The 15,965-nt window shown below is 31.6% G+C and overlaps 2 protein-coding genes across 2 annotated transcripts in view; both read right to left on the bottom strand.

The window, feature by feature from the left end:
• LOC136036708 (phosphatidylinositol 4-phosphate 3-kinase C2 domain-containing subunit alpha-like) overlaps positions 1–15,965 on the bottom strand; it is a 144,048-nt gene that overhangs the window by 47,553 nt on the left and 80,530 nt on the right. The window contains exon 15 of the mRNA XM_065719037.1: positions 13,313–13,471. Within this exon, the coding sequence (XP_065575109.1) occupies positions 13,313–13,471 (159 nt within the window). The remainder of the gene's footprint in view (positions 1–13,312; positions 13,472–15,965) is intronic.
• Positions 1–15,965, bottom strand: part of LOC136036707 (zinc finger protein with KRAB and SCAN domains 1-like) — a 264,716-nt gene that overhangs the window by 200,194 nt on the left and 48,557 nt on the right. The window lies entirely within an intron of this gene.

Here is a 15,965-nt window from a genome sequence, read left to right as displayed (position 1 = left end):
AATGGGGGGATAGAGAGAAATAATCCTTATCATACAGATTTATTCAACTATCATGCTGATTTGTCATGCTAATTTATCAAGAATTTTTCACGCTGTAGCGAAGGAGTTATCTACAAAATAGTGTAGTGTTTCCTGTAGAAGAGAAGACTCGTCTCTTAATCTCCAGCTATCTGCGGTGGCCATGAAAGCAGCAGAAAAGTTGGAATTGGCTTGGTTTTCTCTAAGTCAGCTACAAAGACTTCCATTAGTTTGAAACCAATAAACAGTAGAATAGTGACAGGTCACGGTATGGACATTTTATGCCCCCACAAGCAAAGCTAAAGAAACAGTTAAGGAGAACTTCTTCATACAGCCTGCCTTATCGGCAAGATAAGGCAAATATCTCTAAGGGACACAGGGGTATACAGAGAGTCAGAAGTATTTTCAGATGATAAATTGATGATTGCGAGTGAAGCTACAGACAAGAAAATATTCTATCTATAAGCCACCATAACTGACAAACTCAGAAATGGAAAAAACAGGCAGAAGGCTGCTGTATAGCTTATCAATAGATTTTAAATACCTGACTCTTTGGAAGAAAGCAATGCTATGGTCACCTGCGGATATCTGGAAGATAGTCACGATATACTCTGAAGTCATAAATGCAACCCTGGGGAATAAAACACATGTCAAAGAATAGAGAGGAATCACCCGATACCTGGGTATCAATACATGAGCAACCTTAAAAGAAATTGGAGCTCTTCTCGACTATGGCTGAGAATCACACAAACACTCACCTGGATGACCAAAACGTGGAATAAAAAAAATATAAAAAGATTGGACAAGGAGTGTCTTCGTTAAAACTTATACAAAAAGAAGATACATCTAAATGAATTAATTGGAGGGGGTTCAGTCTCCTATCAGGACCATGAAAGCTAATGTTGATATTGTTGCTGAACACAATAGGACACTTATAGGACCAGCATATATGATAGTCCTGGACCAGCATCAGCGAGAAGAACGAAACGGCTTCCAAACTACCACTTGCATTACTGCATTTTTCACTTGCATTACTGGGAAATATATATTTGGATTAATCCAAAAAAAGCAAGGGGCAACTTGAATAGGATGAAATCAATTGGATAGGATGAAATAGGGGCAACTTGAATAGGATGAAAGCAATGCTATGGTCACCTGCGGGTATCTGGAAGACAGTCACGATATACTCTGAAGTTGTAAATGCAACCCTGGGGAATAAGACACATGTCAAAGAATAGAGAGGAATCACCCGATACCTGAGTATCAATACATTAGCAACCTTCAAAGAAATTGGAGCTCTTCTCGACTGTGGCTGAGAATCACACAAACACTCACTACAATGGTGAATACAAGATACTAGATAACGCTACGAAAAAGAGTTCCTGATCAAACACAAGGCAGTATATTGAACTTAACACTCAAAAAGGAGAAGAAAGGGTAAGAACAGCACACAGAATCAATAACAAAATTTATGGGAAACGTAAGACAATTACTAAGAAAGTAAGAGACGGGACTGGTTGCTGAACAAAAAAGATAAGCTTGATTTGAGCAAATCACTTCGAACAACTGCTAAATGGATCTCCACTAGCAATCTGCTCCTCTCCTAGACCTTCACATGGCCATTTGTCTTCCATAAGCTGAAAAAATAATTAACTTTTCGAAGAATGTAAAATCCTGAATGTCCCCTGGCAGGAACATATATCTAGTAAGATGGTGAATACATCTACTAGAGCCTGCTTTGTCATATAGACAACCTGGATGACCAAAACATGGAATACAGAAAAAAAAGAATCAAAAGATTGGACAAGAAGTGACTTCATTAAAACTTACACAAAAAGAAGACCCATCTAAATGAATTAATTGGAGGGGGTTCAGTCTCCTATCAGGACCATGAAAGCTAATGTTGATATTGTTGCTGAACACAATAGGACACTTATAGGACCAGCATATATGATAGTCCTGGACCAGCATCAGCGAGAAGAACGAAACGGCTTCCAAACTACCACTTGCATTACTGCATTTTTCATTTGCATTACTGGGAAATATATATTTGGATTAATCCAAAAAAAGCAAGGGGCAACTTGAATAGGATGAAATCAATTTCTATTTGCTTGATGTACAAGCACGAAGCTTATTCCTGTTACTACACACGTTTTTCCACACTAGGCTCAGTTTATGTAGATTGACCGTTCAAAACCAAATAACATTATGGGCCTTATTCAGTACTTCAGCTAAAACTATCACGTACATCACATAAATTTTAAGTACAGTTGCTGGATTTCTATTTGCTCGATGCATAAGCTCAAAGCTTATTCCAGTTACAACACAAACTTTTCTCCATTAGGCTCAATTCATTTAGATAGACCTTCCAAAAAAAATATTATGTGCCTTATTCAGTGCTTCACCTAAAACGATCACGTACATCACACAAACATTCAGTATAGTTGCTTCATTTTATTTGGTTGACGCATAAGGTCAAAGCTTATTCCAGTTGCTGCGTACTTTTTCAAATTCAGCTCGGTTCATATAGATTAACCAAATCCAAAACCAATACCAAAACCAAATAATATTATGTGCCTTATTCAGTGCTTCACCTAAAACTATCACGTAAATCACACAAACATTCAGCACAGTTGCTTCATTTTATTTGGTTGACGCATAAGGTCAAAGCTTATTCCAGTTGCTGCGTACTTTTTCAAATTCAGCTCGGTTCATATAGATTAACCAAATCCAAAACCAATACCAAAACCAAATCATATTATGTGCCTTATTCAGTGCTTCACCTAAAACTATCACGTACATCTCACAAACATTCAGTACAGTTGCTTCATTTTATTTGGCTGAAGCATAAGGTCAAAGCTTATTCCAGTTGCTGCGTACTTTTTCAAATTCAGCTCGGTTCATATAGATTAACCAAATCCAAAACCAAATAATATTATGTGCCTTATTCAGTGCTTCACCTAAAACTATCACGTACATCACACAAACATTCAGTACAGTTGCTTCATTTTATTTGGTTGACGCATAAGGTCAAAGCTTATTCCAGTTGCTGCGTACTTTTTCAAATTCAGCTCGGTTCATATGGATTAACCAAATCCAAAACCAATACCAAAACCAAATAATATTATGTGCCTTATTCAGTGCTTCACCTAAAACTATCACGTACATCACACAAACATTCAGTACAGTTGCTTCATTTTATTTGGTTGACGCATAGTGTCAAAGCTTATTCCAGTTGCTGCGTACTTTTTCAAATTCAGCTCGATTCATATAGATTAACCAAATCCAAAACCAATACCAAAACCAAATAATATTATGTGCCTTATTCAGTGCTTCACCTAAAACTATCACGTACATCACACAAACATTCAGTACAGTTGCTTCATTTTATTTGGTTGACGCATAAGGTCAAAGCTTATTCCAGTTGCTGCGTACTTTTTCAAATTCAGCTCGGTTCATATAGATTAACCAAATCCAAAGCCAATACCAAAACCAAATAATATTATGTGCCTTATTCAGTGCTTCACCTAAAACTATCACGTACATCACACAAACATTCAGTACAGTTGCTTCATTTTATTTGGTTGACGCATAAGGTCAAAGCTTATTCCAGTTGCTGCGTACTTTTTCAAATTCAGCTCGATTCATATAGATTAACCAAATCCAAAACCAATACCAAAACCAAATAATATTATGTGCCTTATTCAGTGCTTCACCTAAAACTATCACGTACATTACACAAACATTCAGTACAGTTGCTTCATTTTATTTGGTTGACGCATAAGGTCAAAGCTTATTCCAGTTGCTGCGCACTTTTCAAATTCAGCTCGGTTCATATAGATTAACCAAATCCAAAGCCAATACCAAAACCAAATAATATTATGTGCCTTATTCAGTGCTTCACCTAAAACTATCACGTACATCACACAAACATTCAGTACAGTTGCTTCATTTTATTTGGTTGACGCATAAGGTCAAAGCTTATTCCAGTTGCTGCGTACTTTTTCAAATTCAGCTCGATTCATACAGATTAACCAAATCCAAAACCAATACCAAAACCAAATAATATTATGTGCCTTATTCAGTGCTTCACCTAAAACTATCACGTACATCACACAAACATTCAGTACAGTTGCTTCATTTTATTTGGTTGACGCATAAGGTCAAAGCTTATTCCAGTTGCTGCGCACTTTTTCAAATTCAGCTCGGTTCATATAGATTAACCAAATCCAAAGCCAATACCAAAACCAAATAATATTATGTGCCTTATTCAGTGCTTCACCTAAAACTATCACGTACATCACACAAACATTCAGTACAGTTGCTTCATTTTATTTGGTTGACGCATAGTGTCAAAGCTTATTCCAGTTGCTGCGTACTTTTTCAAATTCAGCTCGATTCATATAGATTAACCAAATCCAAAACCAATACCAAAACCAAATAATATTATGTGCCTTATTCAGTGCTTCACCTAAAACTATCACGTACATCACACAAACATTCAGTACAGTTGCTTCATTTTATTTGGTTGACGCATAAGGTCAAAGCTTATTCCAGTTGCTGCGTCCTTTTTCAAATTCAGCTCGGTTCATATAGATTAACCAAATCCAAAGCCAATACCAAAACCAAATAATATTATGTGCCTTATTCAGTGCTTCACCTAAAACTATCACGTACATCACACAAACATTCAGTACAGTTGCTTCATTTTATTTGGTTGACGCATAAGGTCAAAGCTTATTCCAGTTGCTGCGTACTTTTTCAAATTCAGCTCGGCTCATATAGAATAACCAAATCCAAAACCAATACCAAAACCAAATAATATTATATGACGTATTCAGTCCTTCATCTAAAACTACCACATACAGCACAAAAAAAATTCAGCCCACTCGCTTGCAAGAAAAACAACATGACCACCGCAGTACATCAAACTATAAGAATAATAAACAGATAAATGGAGATATTATAAGTATAAATATGTTTATGAACTTGCTTCCATAACATACAATAGAATTCTTCGCAAATTTGTAGTAGATTCAATTTTTTTCATACAATATAATGCGTCCCTTATCTTTATTGGTGTTCTCTTCAGCAGTACAAATGAGGGGTATATATGTTATACCTCAAGATATAGTGGCTATGTTGAAGCATGCAAGCTTTGCTTCGAGAGTGAGAGGAAAAACTAAATTTAGAAAAGTTGCATATCACAAACTCGTACAAAAATACGGAACAAGAATAAACCATAAGACGTTTCTTGGAGAGGTAAAGAACAGTCACATACGCCTTATGTGAGTTCATAGATATTCGGCGTTTACCGATGATACATACCTTACAAATAGTAGTTACTAACTGTCAAATTTACTTAATAAATAAAACTGAGCCACATGGCCTTCTTAACACACAAAATGGCAATAATAATAAATTAATAAATCAATATCTTATCAACAAACTCAAATTTATAAAAAAAAGCCAATAGTGCTCAGTTGCCCAGTGTCCTTTGAACGATGTCCATCATTACCTTGAAAAATCCGTTCAGCCGCTAAAAGGACCACAAACCTCTTTCCAATTTCACTTATCAGATCTTCCCCACCATACATTCAACAAAGGTCGCATCCCACTTCCAACAAAAATTTTCTGATTTTTAGGTACGTAGCTTTAAAATTATGACAAACCTACTTAGAGATTGAAGGAGTACATAGAGGGTGAAGATTTGAATTTGGGAGTCCATTCCGTCTCTATAACAAAAAGCTTTTGGCAACAGATACAGATTAGTTCAAGCTGTGAGAACAGCATCAATAAAAAAAAAAATCAAACACGAGTCCCCTAAGTCCCTGCTCATTTAGTACCATCTATAGATTTACTGTCTTTCTAGTGTTATTTATGTTCTACCTATACTAAAACACCATCAAAGAGCGTCCCTGCCTTCACGGTTCAGATCATAGCCAAGCAGAAGGAGGTAAGTGTTGGACAGACTCATCACCTCCTTCAAAGCCATATAAAAATTGAAAGAAAGACATTATAATAAAAAAGTTCTCCCCTGAGACGTTTCTTGCTCATTTTTCATTCCGATATTTTTCTTTTAATTTTGCACCCACTACTATTAGAATTTCCACAAAACTAACGAAAGTTTCCACAAACTAACTCAAAAAATGAGATTTAATTTTCTCAGTCCGCAGCACATCGAGTTATTTTGAAGAGTGTAAAAACAATTAGAAGTACATATAATAAATGTGTCATAATAATAGCAAGTGTAAAAATAATATTATATGGTAATAATAACAAATACAATAATAATAAGCATATATCAATAAATACATTATAATAAATACAAGCATAATAATAATAATAATATATAATAACGATAATAATGAAATAATCATTATAACTAAGTAATGTATAACAATATAGTAACAAGTAAGTAGTATAGTAATTTGCAGATTCCGACCACCCGGATCACCCCATCAATTTACATCATTTTCAGTCAATTTACATCATTTTAACATCAAATATTAAACATTTTTCATCCCGACACTCAACATGAAAACAGGCTTTCCTTTGATATCAAAGTTGGGTCTCATTTTATACTTTTTCACAATGTGAACACGGGTTCTAGGCCCCACCTAGATCACCCCACTTTCAATTGAACTCCTACCATTTCAAATGAAAATTTCCAACATTTTTACAATTTCCACTCATGAGCTTTAAGATCAAAACAGGCCTAGTGACATAAGAATCTGATAGATTTGTGAAATAAGAGTTTAATTGTATTTCATTTTTCCCATACTACTGATCAAATGTAATCATTTAAAACGATTTAATATTTAGTGAATAGTTCAATACCATTAACTAAATAATTGTTATCATCTGTATCTTTTCTTTCTATATCCTTTAAAAATCATCCCTTTATATAATTTTTTCATTTCTTTTCAAGATCAGCTGCTTAAGAATCAAAACGCTTAGGAGCAAATAGATCAACCATTTCACCTTTAAAATCAGTAATGATAAAGATTTTTTTGCCATATTCAGTTGTAACATATTTGTTTGTTTTAATCGTGCATTAAATTCTAGCGTACAAGTTTTCTTCCTAATAGTTCAAATATATTTATTTACCATTTTCATTTTGCTTTTAATTTTCTCCATTTATTAGTAAATAATTTTATTAAAACAAATTCTACAAGTAAAAGATTTCTGGGAAAAAATCCAAACCAGCCTCAGAAACAATTTGAGTAATAACGCTTTGGTTAGATGCTTTGCATAGCCTTGGCATGTTAGGGCAAGATGGTTTATATTCTTAAGAGTTTGGAGACTACATTGCAGAAAGTAAGAAGGTTTTTATTTATTTGTTAAAATTCATAGACTTGGAGAGGCATTTAGACTTGTTTCGTATATTTTTCATATTTATGAATCGGAAATAATTTAAAGATTAAAATGTCATCTATGATCAATGACATCCATGCTTGCTTTTCTTTCTGAAATTATATCGCAGTAAATACTGTATGGATTATCAGGCCTATCATCTAAAAGAAGTTTGATTTCTATATTAGCAGTTGATCCAGATGCATAGATATTAGGTTTAGGTTTTCAAACATCAAAACAAACAATGAATATACTATTTTAAAGTCATTACAGATAGCAAAAGTTCCACTAGTAACATTTCAATGTGTGTATCCTAAATATAAAAATCTTTGATAAACATACAAATAATCCTCAATATTTTTACTAAAATCACATCTTAAATCTTCCTGCTGATATTAATATCCATCCACCTCAATTCTATTCATATTCATATGATCAAATACCTTATTTATTTTGAAAAAGATATTATCATCTTTTTCTGTTTTCTGTAACACTATAGCAATTTTAGTTGTATTATATCTTTCAGAAACTACTCTCCGTTGTCAATTCTTTGTCATTTCTATTATCACTTTTATATGTATTACACACTTACCATCTTAATTCAAATGAACTTTTTTTTTTACTAATTTACCTTCTAACTCATTTCTAATGAATAAATTACGATTTAATGTTGGTAAATTGTAATATACATTACATCTACTTTAAAATTTTAAGAACCTTTTTTATAATCATATTATTGTCCCTATTCCTTTTCAACACAATTTGGTCGGTAAAACCTCTAAATACGCGATTAACATCTTGACAAAATACCGTTAATCTCGATAATGATAAGTACATACTAACTATGTGACTTTCTTTTATTTTATTACATCTTTTCAATAGACCGCTGTTAAATTCGTTATTTTTCTTCGTTTTAATTTTTGTATTTTCACCTGTTTTCGCAGCGGCTTTAAAATTACTTACAAAATCAGTTTCTTGTTTAAATGAACCAATTGTTCTCGTTATATCTTTAGACCAATTTAAAAAACATATTTAATTAAAAAACATATTTGTGGCTGTGCTTCTTGAATAATCATCAGGAAAGTCAATTAGATATTTAGCAGTTTTTGATATACGAATATAATCAAAAGATTGAAATGTTTTTCTAATAACATATTCAGCATTTCTAAACAAATTAAACCTATTATTTGTTAAAGTAGCCATATCTTCAGCACTCATATTCGACCCATCACCTTGTGTTATTTCTATTTTTAACGCGAAGATAGCTATCACCAGGAAGGATCTAAGATTACAAATCTTTTGTTATAAAGTTAAAATTAGATAGTTCTGAAATATTTACATTTGTTTCTCGAATTTCTTTGAATTCATATTTCATTGTTGAATTATTAAAAACAGGTTTTTCAAATATTTACCAATAAGGAATAAAAAACTTCATTAACCTCCTTTTATATACAGAAAAATCAATTAAATAATTTTCAACCCATTTGCCTGTAATCAATGCGTTTAAGAGATCTCGGCCTCTTCTATCTATATACCTTTCATTATTTCCAAGAGCTTCTTTCATTGATCTTTTTTTTACCAAGTGTAATTGAGATTTAATGATTTTAGTATGCACTGATAAAGCTCCATCTTTTATATTTCTCACGGAAGTCTTGAATAATTCCGAGTTAGCTATATTCTTAAAGAAACTACCAATACCACTACCGTATTGTCTTATGTATAACAGTTTTTTTTATTAATCCACCTTTATTATAGTAATAAATTTATTAAACATTTTTACACAATCATTTACAGTAAAAACTTGTATTAAAACTAATTTACTAAAAATTAAACTTTCTTCAATTTTATTGAGCTTGGTTTAGATCTAAACTATAACCAACATTATCACTATTCAATCGACAAGTCTACCTATTTGATTTTTAATTGACATTTCCACAGAATTAATACACCCTTTTCGATTTATTAAGAGATATTGCTTTCCTTTAGAAATTTCTACAATCAACCTGGTTCGGTATTAGGTGCAATTGTCCATATTAAATAAGATCTAACCCCGTTAAATATTGAACTATAATGACAAAAGAACTTGTATTTTTTTCACATTTCTTGTAACAGTCAAAATTTTTGTACTTTCATTAATTTTATCTGATAATATAACATCATTTTCAAAGCCTGAACTATTACTTAAATCACAATTAAACTTAAATTTATAATTATCTTTCAATAATATTACGAATCTCATTGCTGCAGGATTAGATAAAAAGCTATTGGACAATTTTCTCTAGAAGCATTAAAGTAATGACTTAGAAAATAATTGAAACACTCGTCATTATGCATATGATTGGGTATCACATTATTTATCCATGATTTATCTTTCTTTTTTCTAATCTCAAAAGTATTGTTTTAAATTTATCACTAATATTATGCCATGAATACCATAAAATACGCTGCGTTAAGGTAATTTCGTAATCATAATTACTCTAATATAATCGGGCTAATTGTCTAGGATTGTTCAATTTCACTTTTATTACCTTTAATAATAATAAAACCCACTTAATAGAATAATTTTTCTAAGAAGAAAATTTTCTTTAGATAAGAAGAAATTACTTTTAATTAAATTTTAAGATAATTTTGATAAATTGTATTTCATTTATTTTTCTTTAATATTTTAATTTTTAATAAAAAATTTAACAAACTTTAAATCTCATGTTTAACCTCATCTGATGTTTTTCCAGCAGCTCTACTACCTAATTGACTTTATGACCGTTCAGTCATATCATTTGCATTTAAAAACAATCTAGTTCCTACTTGTGGTATTTCTATGTCCATTTTATGGATTTCAGAAACCTTTAACAATCTGTACTCTAAAGTTTTATAAAATCAAATAGTTTAACATATTCAGGATTTCCCTGCCCTTTTTCCCACCATTTTTTTTTATCCAATTCACCTGATTTCTTTACAGCGTCTGGAAGGAATTCAGGATGTCTTAGGTAATAATTAGGAAATTCAGAAGAAAAGAAATGTGTTGTTTAGGAACAAACCTCAAAAGACTCACTCTGTTTTTTCACTCTGTTTTGATTTTAATTAAAAATAGTCTTTTTCTAATTAATTCCAACCAAATGACCTACATTAAATTTAGGTTTCGTTGTTTGAGGTTCTATTTCAGGAAACAGATTTGTATACACCTTGTTTACATTTACTTTTCTACTAGCTTCTATTGGTTTCATTTTGATTGACATATGATATGAAATATCATAACTGTCAACGGATGACGGTAATACATCTATCAAACGTTTAGTATTGTTGTAGGTAAAATATTTCCATAACTTTTCTTTAATAGTTCTATTAAATCGTTCCACTATTTGAGCTTTCAATTCACTTTCAGATGAAAACCAATGAATTTCATGACTTTTAAAAAATACTTAAACTTTATCTGTTTGTAAATTTTTAGGTTTTCTATTTTCAATTAAATCAAGAAAAGCATTTATAATTTCCCTACCCATTTTATTTTTTTAATGGATACAACAAACATATTTACTAAAACAGTCAATCACCGTAAGAATGTAAATACAATTATTATTTTTCTGCATATCAACTAAATCGGCTTGACACTGTCCATCAATACCATGTATATAAAAGCGTCTTCATTCAAATGTGTGATAAAATGGGGTGGTGTAAAGAATATATATTTTGTTTTTGCAGTATTTCTTTTATTTTAGATTTTGAACCAGTATAGTCATTTTTTTTTAGTTTTCTGTGTAAATCACCAATCCCTGAAAAATTAGAGTAATATAACTCTAAAACCTTGTTTTCCAAAAGCAATCTTTTTGCTTGTACCCAGCTTTTTGCTCTACCCAGGGTTTTTGTTCATTGCTTCCAAATTATCTATCGCTAGAAAAAAAAATCGGAGGAGCTTTAAGACTTCCAGGTACATAGAAAATCGTTAGAATGAGAGACGATGAAGTTCCTCAGAAATGTGGAAGACCTATAAAAGTTGTTGAAAACTTAGAAGTTCCTAAAAGACGTGGAAGATCTTAAAAAAAAATTGTGGATACCGTAGTTTCAGCTCTTTGTCCAAAAAAGGAATCGAGTAAAAAAAAAGAAAAAAAACGAACAAATATTGATATAACTTCTGAATTACACCATATTTCTTACTTTAGAGGCGTATTTTCTAGAAATAATTTACCGAACACAATCAATAAAAAAAAATTGGGTGTTATTAATTCTGATTTAAGTGGGTTACCTGGAACTCATTGGACTTGTTATTTAAATATCTATTTGCTAAATATCTATTTGCAAAATTTTTTGATCCGTTTGGTATGTCTCAAGTAAGTAAATAAAATATTTTATGACTTCAAATAAACCAATTGCTTATCATCCTATTCCAATAAAAAGTTAAATGATGTCAAATGTGGACATTTATGTGAAGGGTATATTAAAAAGATTTAAGGGGGTGGATAAAAAAATTGATTTTATTTCTAATATAAATGGAAGAAGAATTAGAAAAAACGATTACTTGTTTATCATAGAAGTTGTAAATTTGATGGAAATGATAGTAAATCTTTCTTAGCATCTAAATTTCAGTCTTGGGACAGTTCTGATTGAAATACTTGAAAAATATCTAAGAATAGCAGAAAGAAAGAATGGGTATAAAACTACTTATTCATTCTATTAAGAATTACTTGTTATGTTTAAATCGGGTGAATTGGTTAATGAAGAAATAATTAAACGAGAAAATGAATTACGCAAAACATTGCAATTTTTTTCTCGTGAAAAATATATGAAATAAGTGAAACTAAGTGGTTATAAATACTGCTCTGAGTATTTAAAGATTAATTCATAAATAAAACCCTTCCTACTTTCCGCACTATTTTCTCTAAAACTCTAAGAATGCAAACCATCTTTTCGTATAATGCTAACGCTATGCACACCATATAATCAAATAACGTGTCATTACTCAAACCGTTACTGAGAATTGTTTGGATTTCATCCCAGAAATCTTTCACTGGTGATAGATTTCTGGGAAGCGAGCCAAAGGCTATTAAAGGAATATAAATTATTTTTGATTCAGAAAATTATTTACTAATAAATGGAGAAACTTTTAAGCTTTATGAAAATGGAAAATAAATATAATCGCACAATTAGGAAAGAAGATTAAGACATTGGAATGGAAGATACGATTAAAGAAATGAAATGCGTTGATTTTAAATGCGAAATAGCTAATCTATTTGCACCTAAGCGTTTTGATTCTAAAGCCGCTGATCTTGAAAAAAAAAATTAGATATAGGTATGATTTCAAAGGTTATACAAAGAAAAGGGAAGGATGATAATAATCATTTAGGTATCGATATAGCGATATCGATATAGCATTAGGTATCGATATATCGATATAGCACTATCCACTAACTATTAAATCATGCTAAATTATTACATTTTATCAGTAGTATAGAAAAAATGGAATATAATTAAACTCTTATTTCACTAAGCATCAAATTCTTATTTTACAAGAACTGTTTTGGTCTTAAAGCTCATAATGGGACATTGTAAAAATGTTTGAAATGTTCAATTAAAATGGTGTGAATTCAATTGAAAATGGGATAAATTGATGGGATGATCTAGGTGAAGCCTAGAACCCGCGTTCAAATTGTGAAGAAGTATAAAAATAAGACCAAACTTTCCAAGGTGATAATAATAAGACCAAACTGATTTCCAAGGACCTGTTTTCATGTTGAATATTAGGATGGAAAATATTCAATATGTTTAATATTTGAAGTTAAAATGACGCTAAAATAGACTGAAAAGGATGTAAATTAATGGGGCGATCAATTTAGTTCAGAATCGGCAATTACTATACTACTTAAGTATATTATAGTAATAATAAGCACATTATAAATAATTATAAATAAGAATAAGAATAAATAAGAGTATAAAATTAAAATACCAGTAAAATTGTATAATGCTTTTTGGTAATCTAAGGTATCAGGATTTTTCTTCATAAGCCACTGCTGTATGCATCGGTCTTTGAACGGCCCGGTCAATCCACCAGCTTCGCCTTGAATTTTTCGCAAAGTTTCAGCCTCTGTAACCACCTCAATCATACCTGAAAAGTTCCAAATAATTTAGCACTAACATCGCTATTACAAAATAATATCGATAATATAACATATATATATATATAATATAATATATATTATATAACATATATATATATATATATATATATATATATATATATATATATATATATATATATATATATATATATATATATATATATATATATATATATATATATATATAAAATATAAGTTGTCTATGGGTTGTCTGTCGAGTGACGTAATGCCATCATGTCGTCATGAAGTTAGTTGTCGTCATGTTTGTTATGACGATGACGTCATTAAAGGTATTTAAGAAAATCGTTCAAATACAAATTTTTAATTGTAAGAAGATCGTGGACGGAAAAATGTTTAATTGTAAAATGACTGAAGAACCTAAAATGGCAACAGCCGAGAAAGCTGCTCAAAGAGTCTATGCCAAAATACTTGCGGCTGATAGAGAAAGTAAGAAAAGAAAGCGTGCCGAGGAATCACAAGAACAGCAAGAAAACAGGCTTGCGGGTGATAGAGAAAGTATCTGTCTGTCCGCATATGACGTATGAATTATTTCATCATATACCAATTCAAAAACGAATGTATTCAAGCCAAAAAAAAAAAAAAAAAAACTAAAAAAAGGTAAAAACTACAAAAAAACTAAAAAGAACAAAAAACTAAACACTAATAAAAAAACTAAAAGACTAAAAAAAACTAAAAAGAAAAAAAAGGAAAAAAACTGAAAAATAAAGGAGAAAAACAAAACTAAAAAAAAAAAATAAAAAATAAAAATAAAAAAACTAAAAAGGTAAAAACTACAAGAAAAAACTAAAAAGAAAAAGAAAAAAAACTAAAAAAACTAAAAAAAAGGTAAAAACCAAAAACACTAAAAAGAAAAAAAGGGGAAAACACACAAATTTATTTCATCATATACCAATTCAAAAACGAATGTATTTACAGACCGGGACACAAATGACGACCGGGGCACAGGGAATATAAATGACGACCAGGACACAGGGACACAACTACAACAGGGACGCCGGGGGGCACAGGGGGATATGTAAGTGACGACGGGGACACATGGAATGTTCGATTAGCAATCACCACCAACAAAGCTCAAGGGCAATCATTAGAATCATAAGGTATAACTAAAAAAAAAACTAAAAAAGTAAAAAACTAAAAACTAAAAAAAGACCAATTCAAAAACGAATGTATATACAGACCGGGACACCGGGACAGAAATGACGACCGGGACACAGGGAATATAAATGACGACCGGGACGCTCAAAGAGAAATTACAGACTAGGAGAACTACAACGGGGACACCGGGGGGCACAGGGGGATATATAAATGACGACGGCGACACAAGGAATGTTCAATTAGCAATCACCATCAACAAAGCTCAAGGGTGTCCCATCAACTAGGTGTTGGGGTGGCGCGAATCGCCACCCCAACAACTAGTATAATATAATATATATTATATAACACACACATATATATATATATATATATATATATATATACATATATAATAAATCATATCTTTTATGTTCACAATGCTAAGATCAACAAAAGGTAGTTGCTAAGCTGTTTTCAAAGAGATAATTTTATATGGCACTGTATTTTCAAACCCACTTTGATGCTTCCTTTCAAAACAGCCTAGAAAATGGTTTATGCAACTACTGAGGTTTTTGGGAATCAATATTATCGGATAGGCCTATACAAAACATATAATATGTTGGATGTGATAATCTGAAAATTTGATATTAGAAAGAGCCTGGACTTGAAGGCTAGCGCTCCTTTGTATATGTCTACCCCTCCGAAGCTGAAACAAAACTCAAATGTCACTTAATTTGCTTACTTTATATTAGTACACTCCTATGACCAATTGAAATTCGAATGTTCGCATTTTCTCTGTCGGATATTTACTAGTGTTGAATTGGACTTCTTTATAGCCCTTCTGATCTTCCCTTTGAAAATAGCCACAAAAATGACAGAGGAAATTATCTCAGAAGTTTGGAACAGTCAAATATAACCTCTAGAAGTGGCAGACATAGGACTAAGTCCTAGACCTAGGCCCGCTTGGGAAAATCCTAGCAGGATAAGTAGGTTAGTTGTCTTTAAGATGGCAGGCCTACCAAAGGCGTTTTTTTCCTCCCTTTCATTTTAAAGCACCTGAAAAGAATAGTATGGAGGAGTTTTGGGTCTAGCAATATCACCAAACACAATATGGTGTCGGTGGTTTTCTTCTTGACAATAACACCGGTTTCCACTCTTGGCACTGACTTTGAAAAAATTATACAAGTTACTTTAGTGGTGCTGCTTCTTATATTTATTCAGATGTCTAAACTCAAATTCTTTAAGAATTTCGACTTAATACAGGGAATTTTGATTTTTCAGGCTCATTAGTATTATATCAGTTTGATCAAGAAACTAGGTACTAATACTGCTGCATACAACTCGGTGCACTACTAAACCACTTGTGTCCTTGACAGCAGTGCAGGC

Source organism: Artemia franciscana, chromosome 15, assembly GCF_032884065.1.
Source record: "Artemia franciscana chromosome 15, ASM3288406v1, whole genome shotgun sequence".
Taxonomy (NCBI): domain Eukaryota; kingdom Metazoa; phylum Arthropoda; class Branchiopoda; order Anostraca; family Artemiidae; genus Artemia; species Artemia franciscana.
The sequence above is the reverse complement of the archived record's forward strand: the minus strand, read 5'-3'. Positions and strand labels throughout refer to the sequence as shown.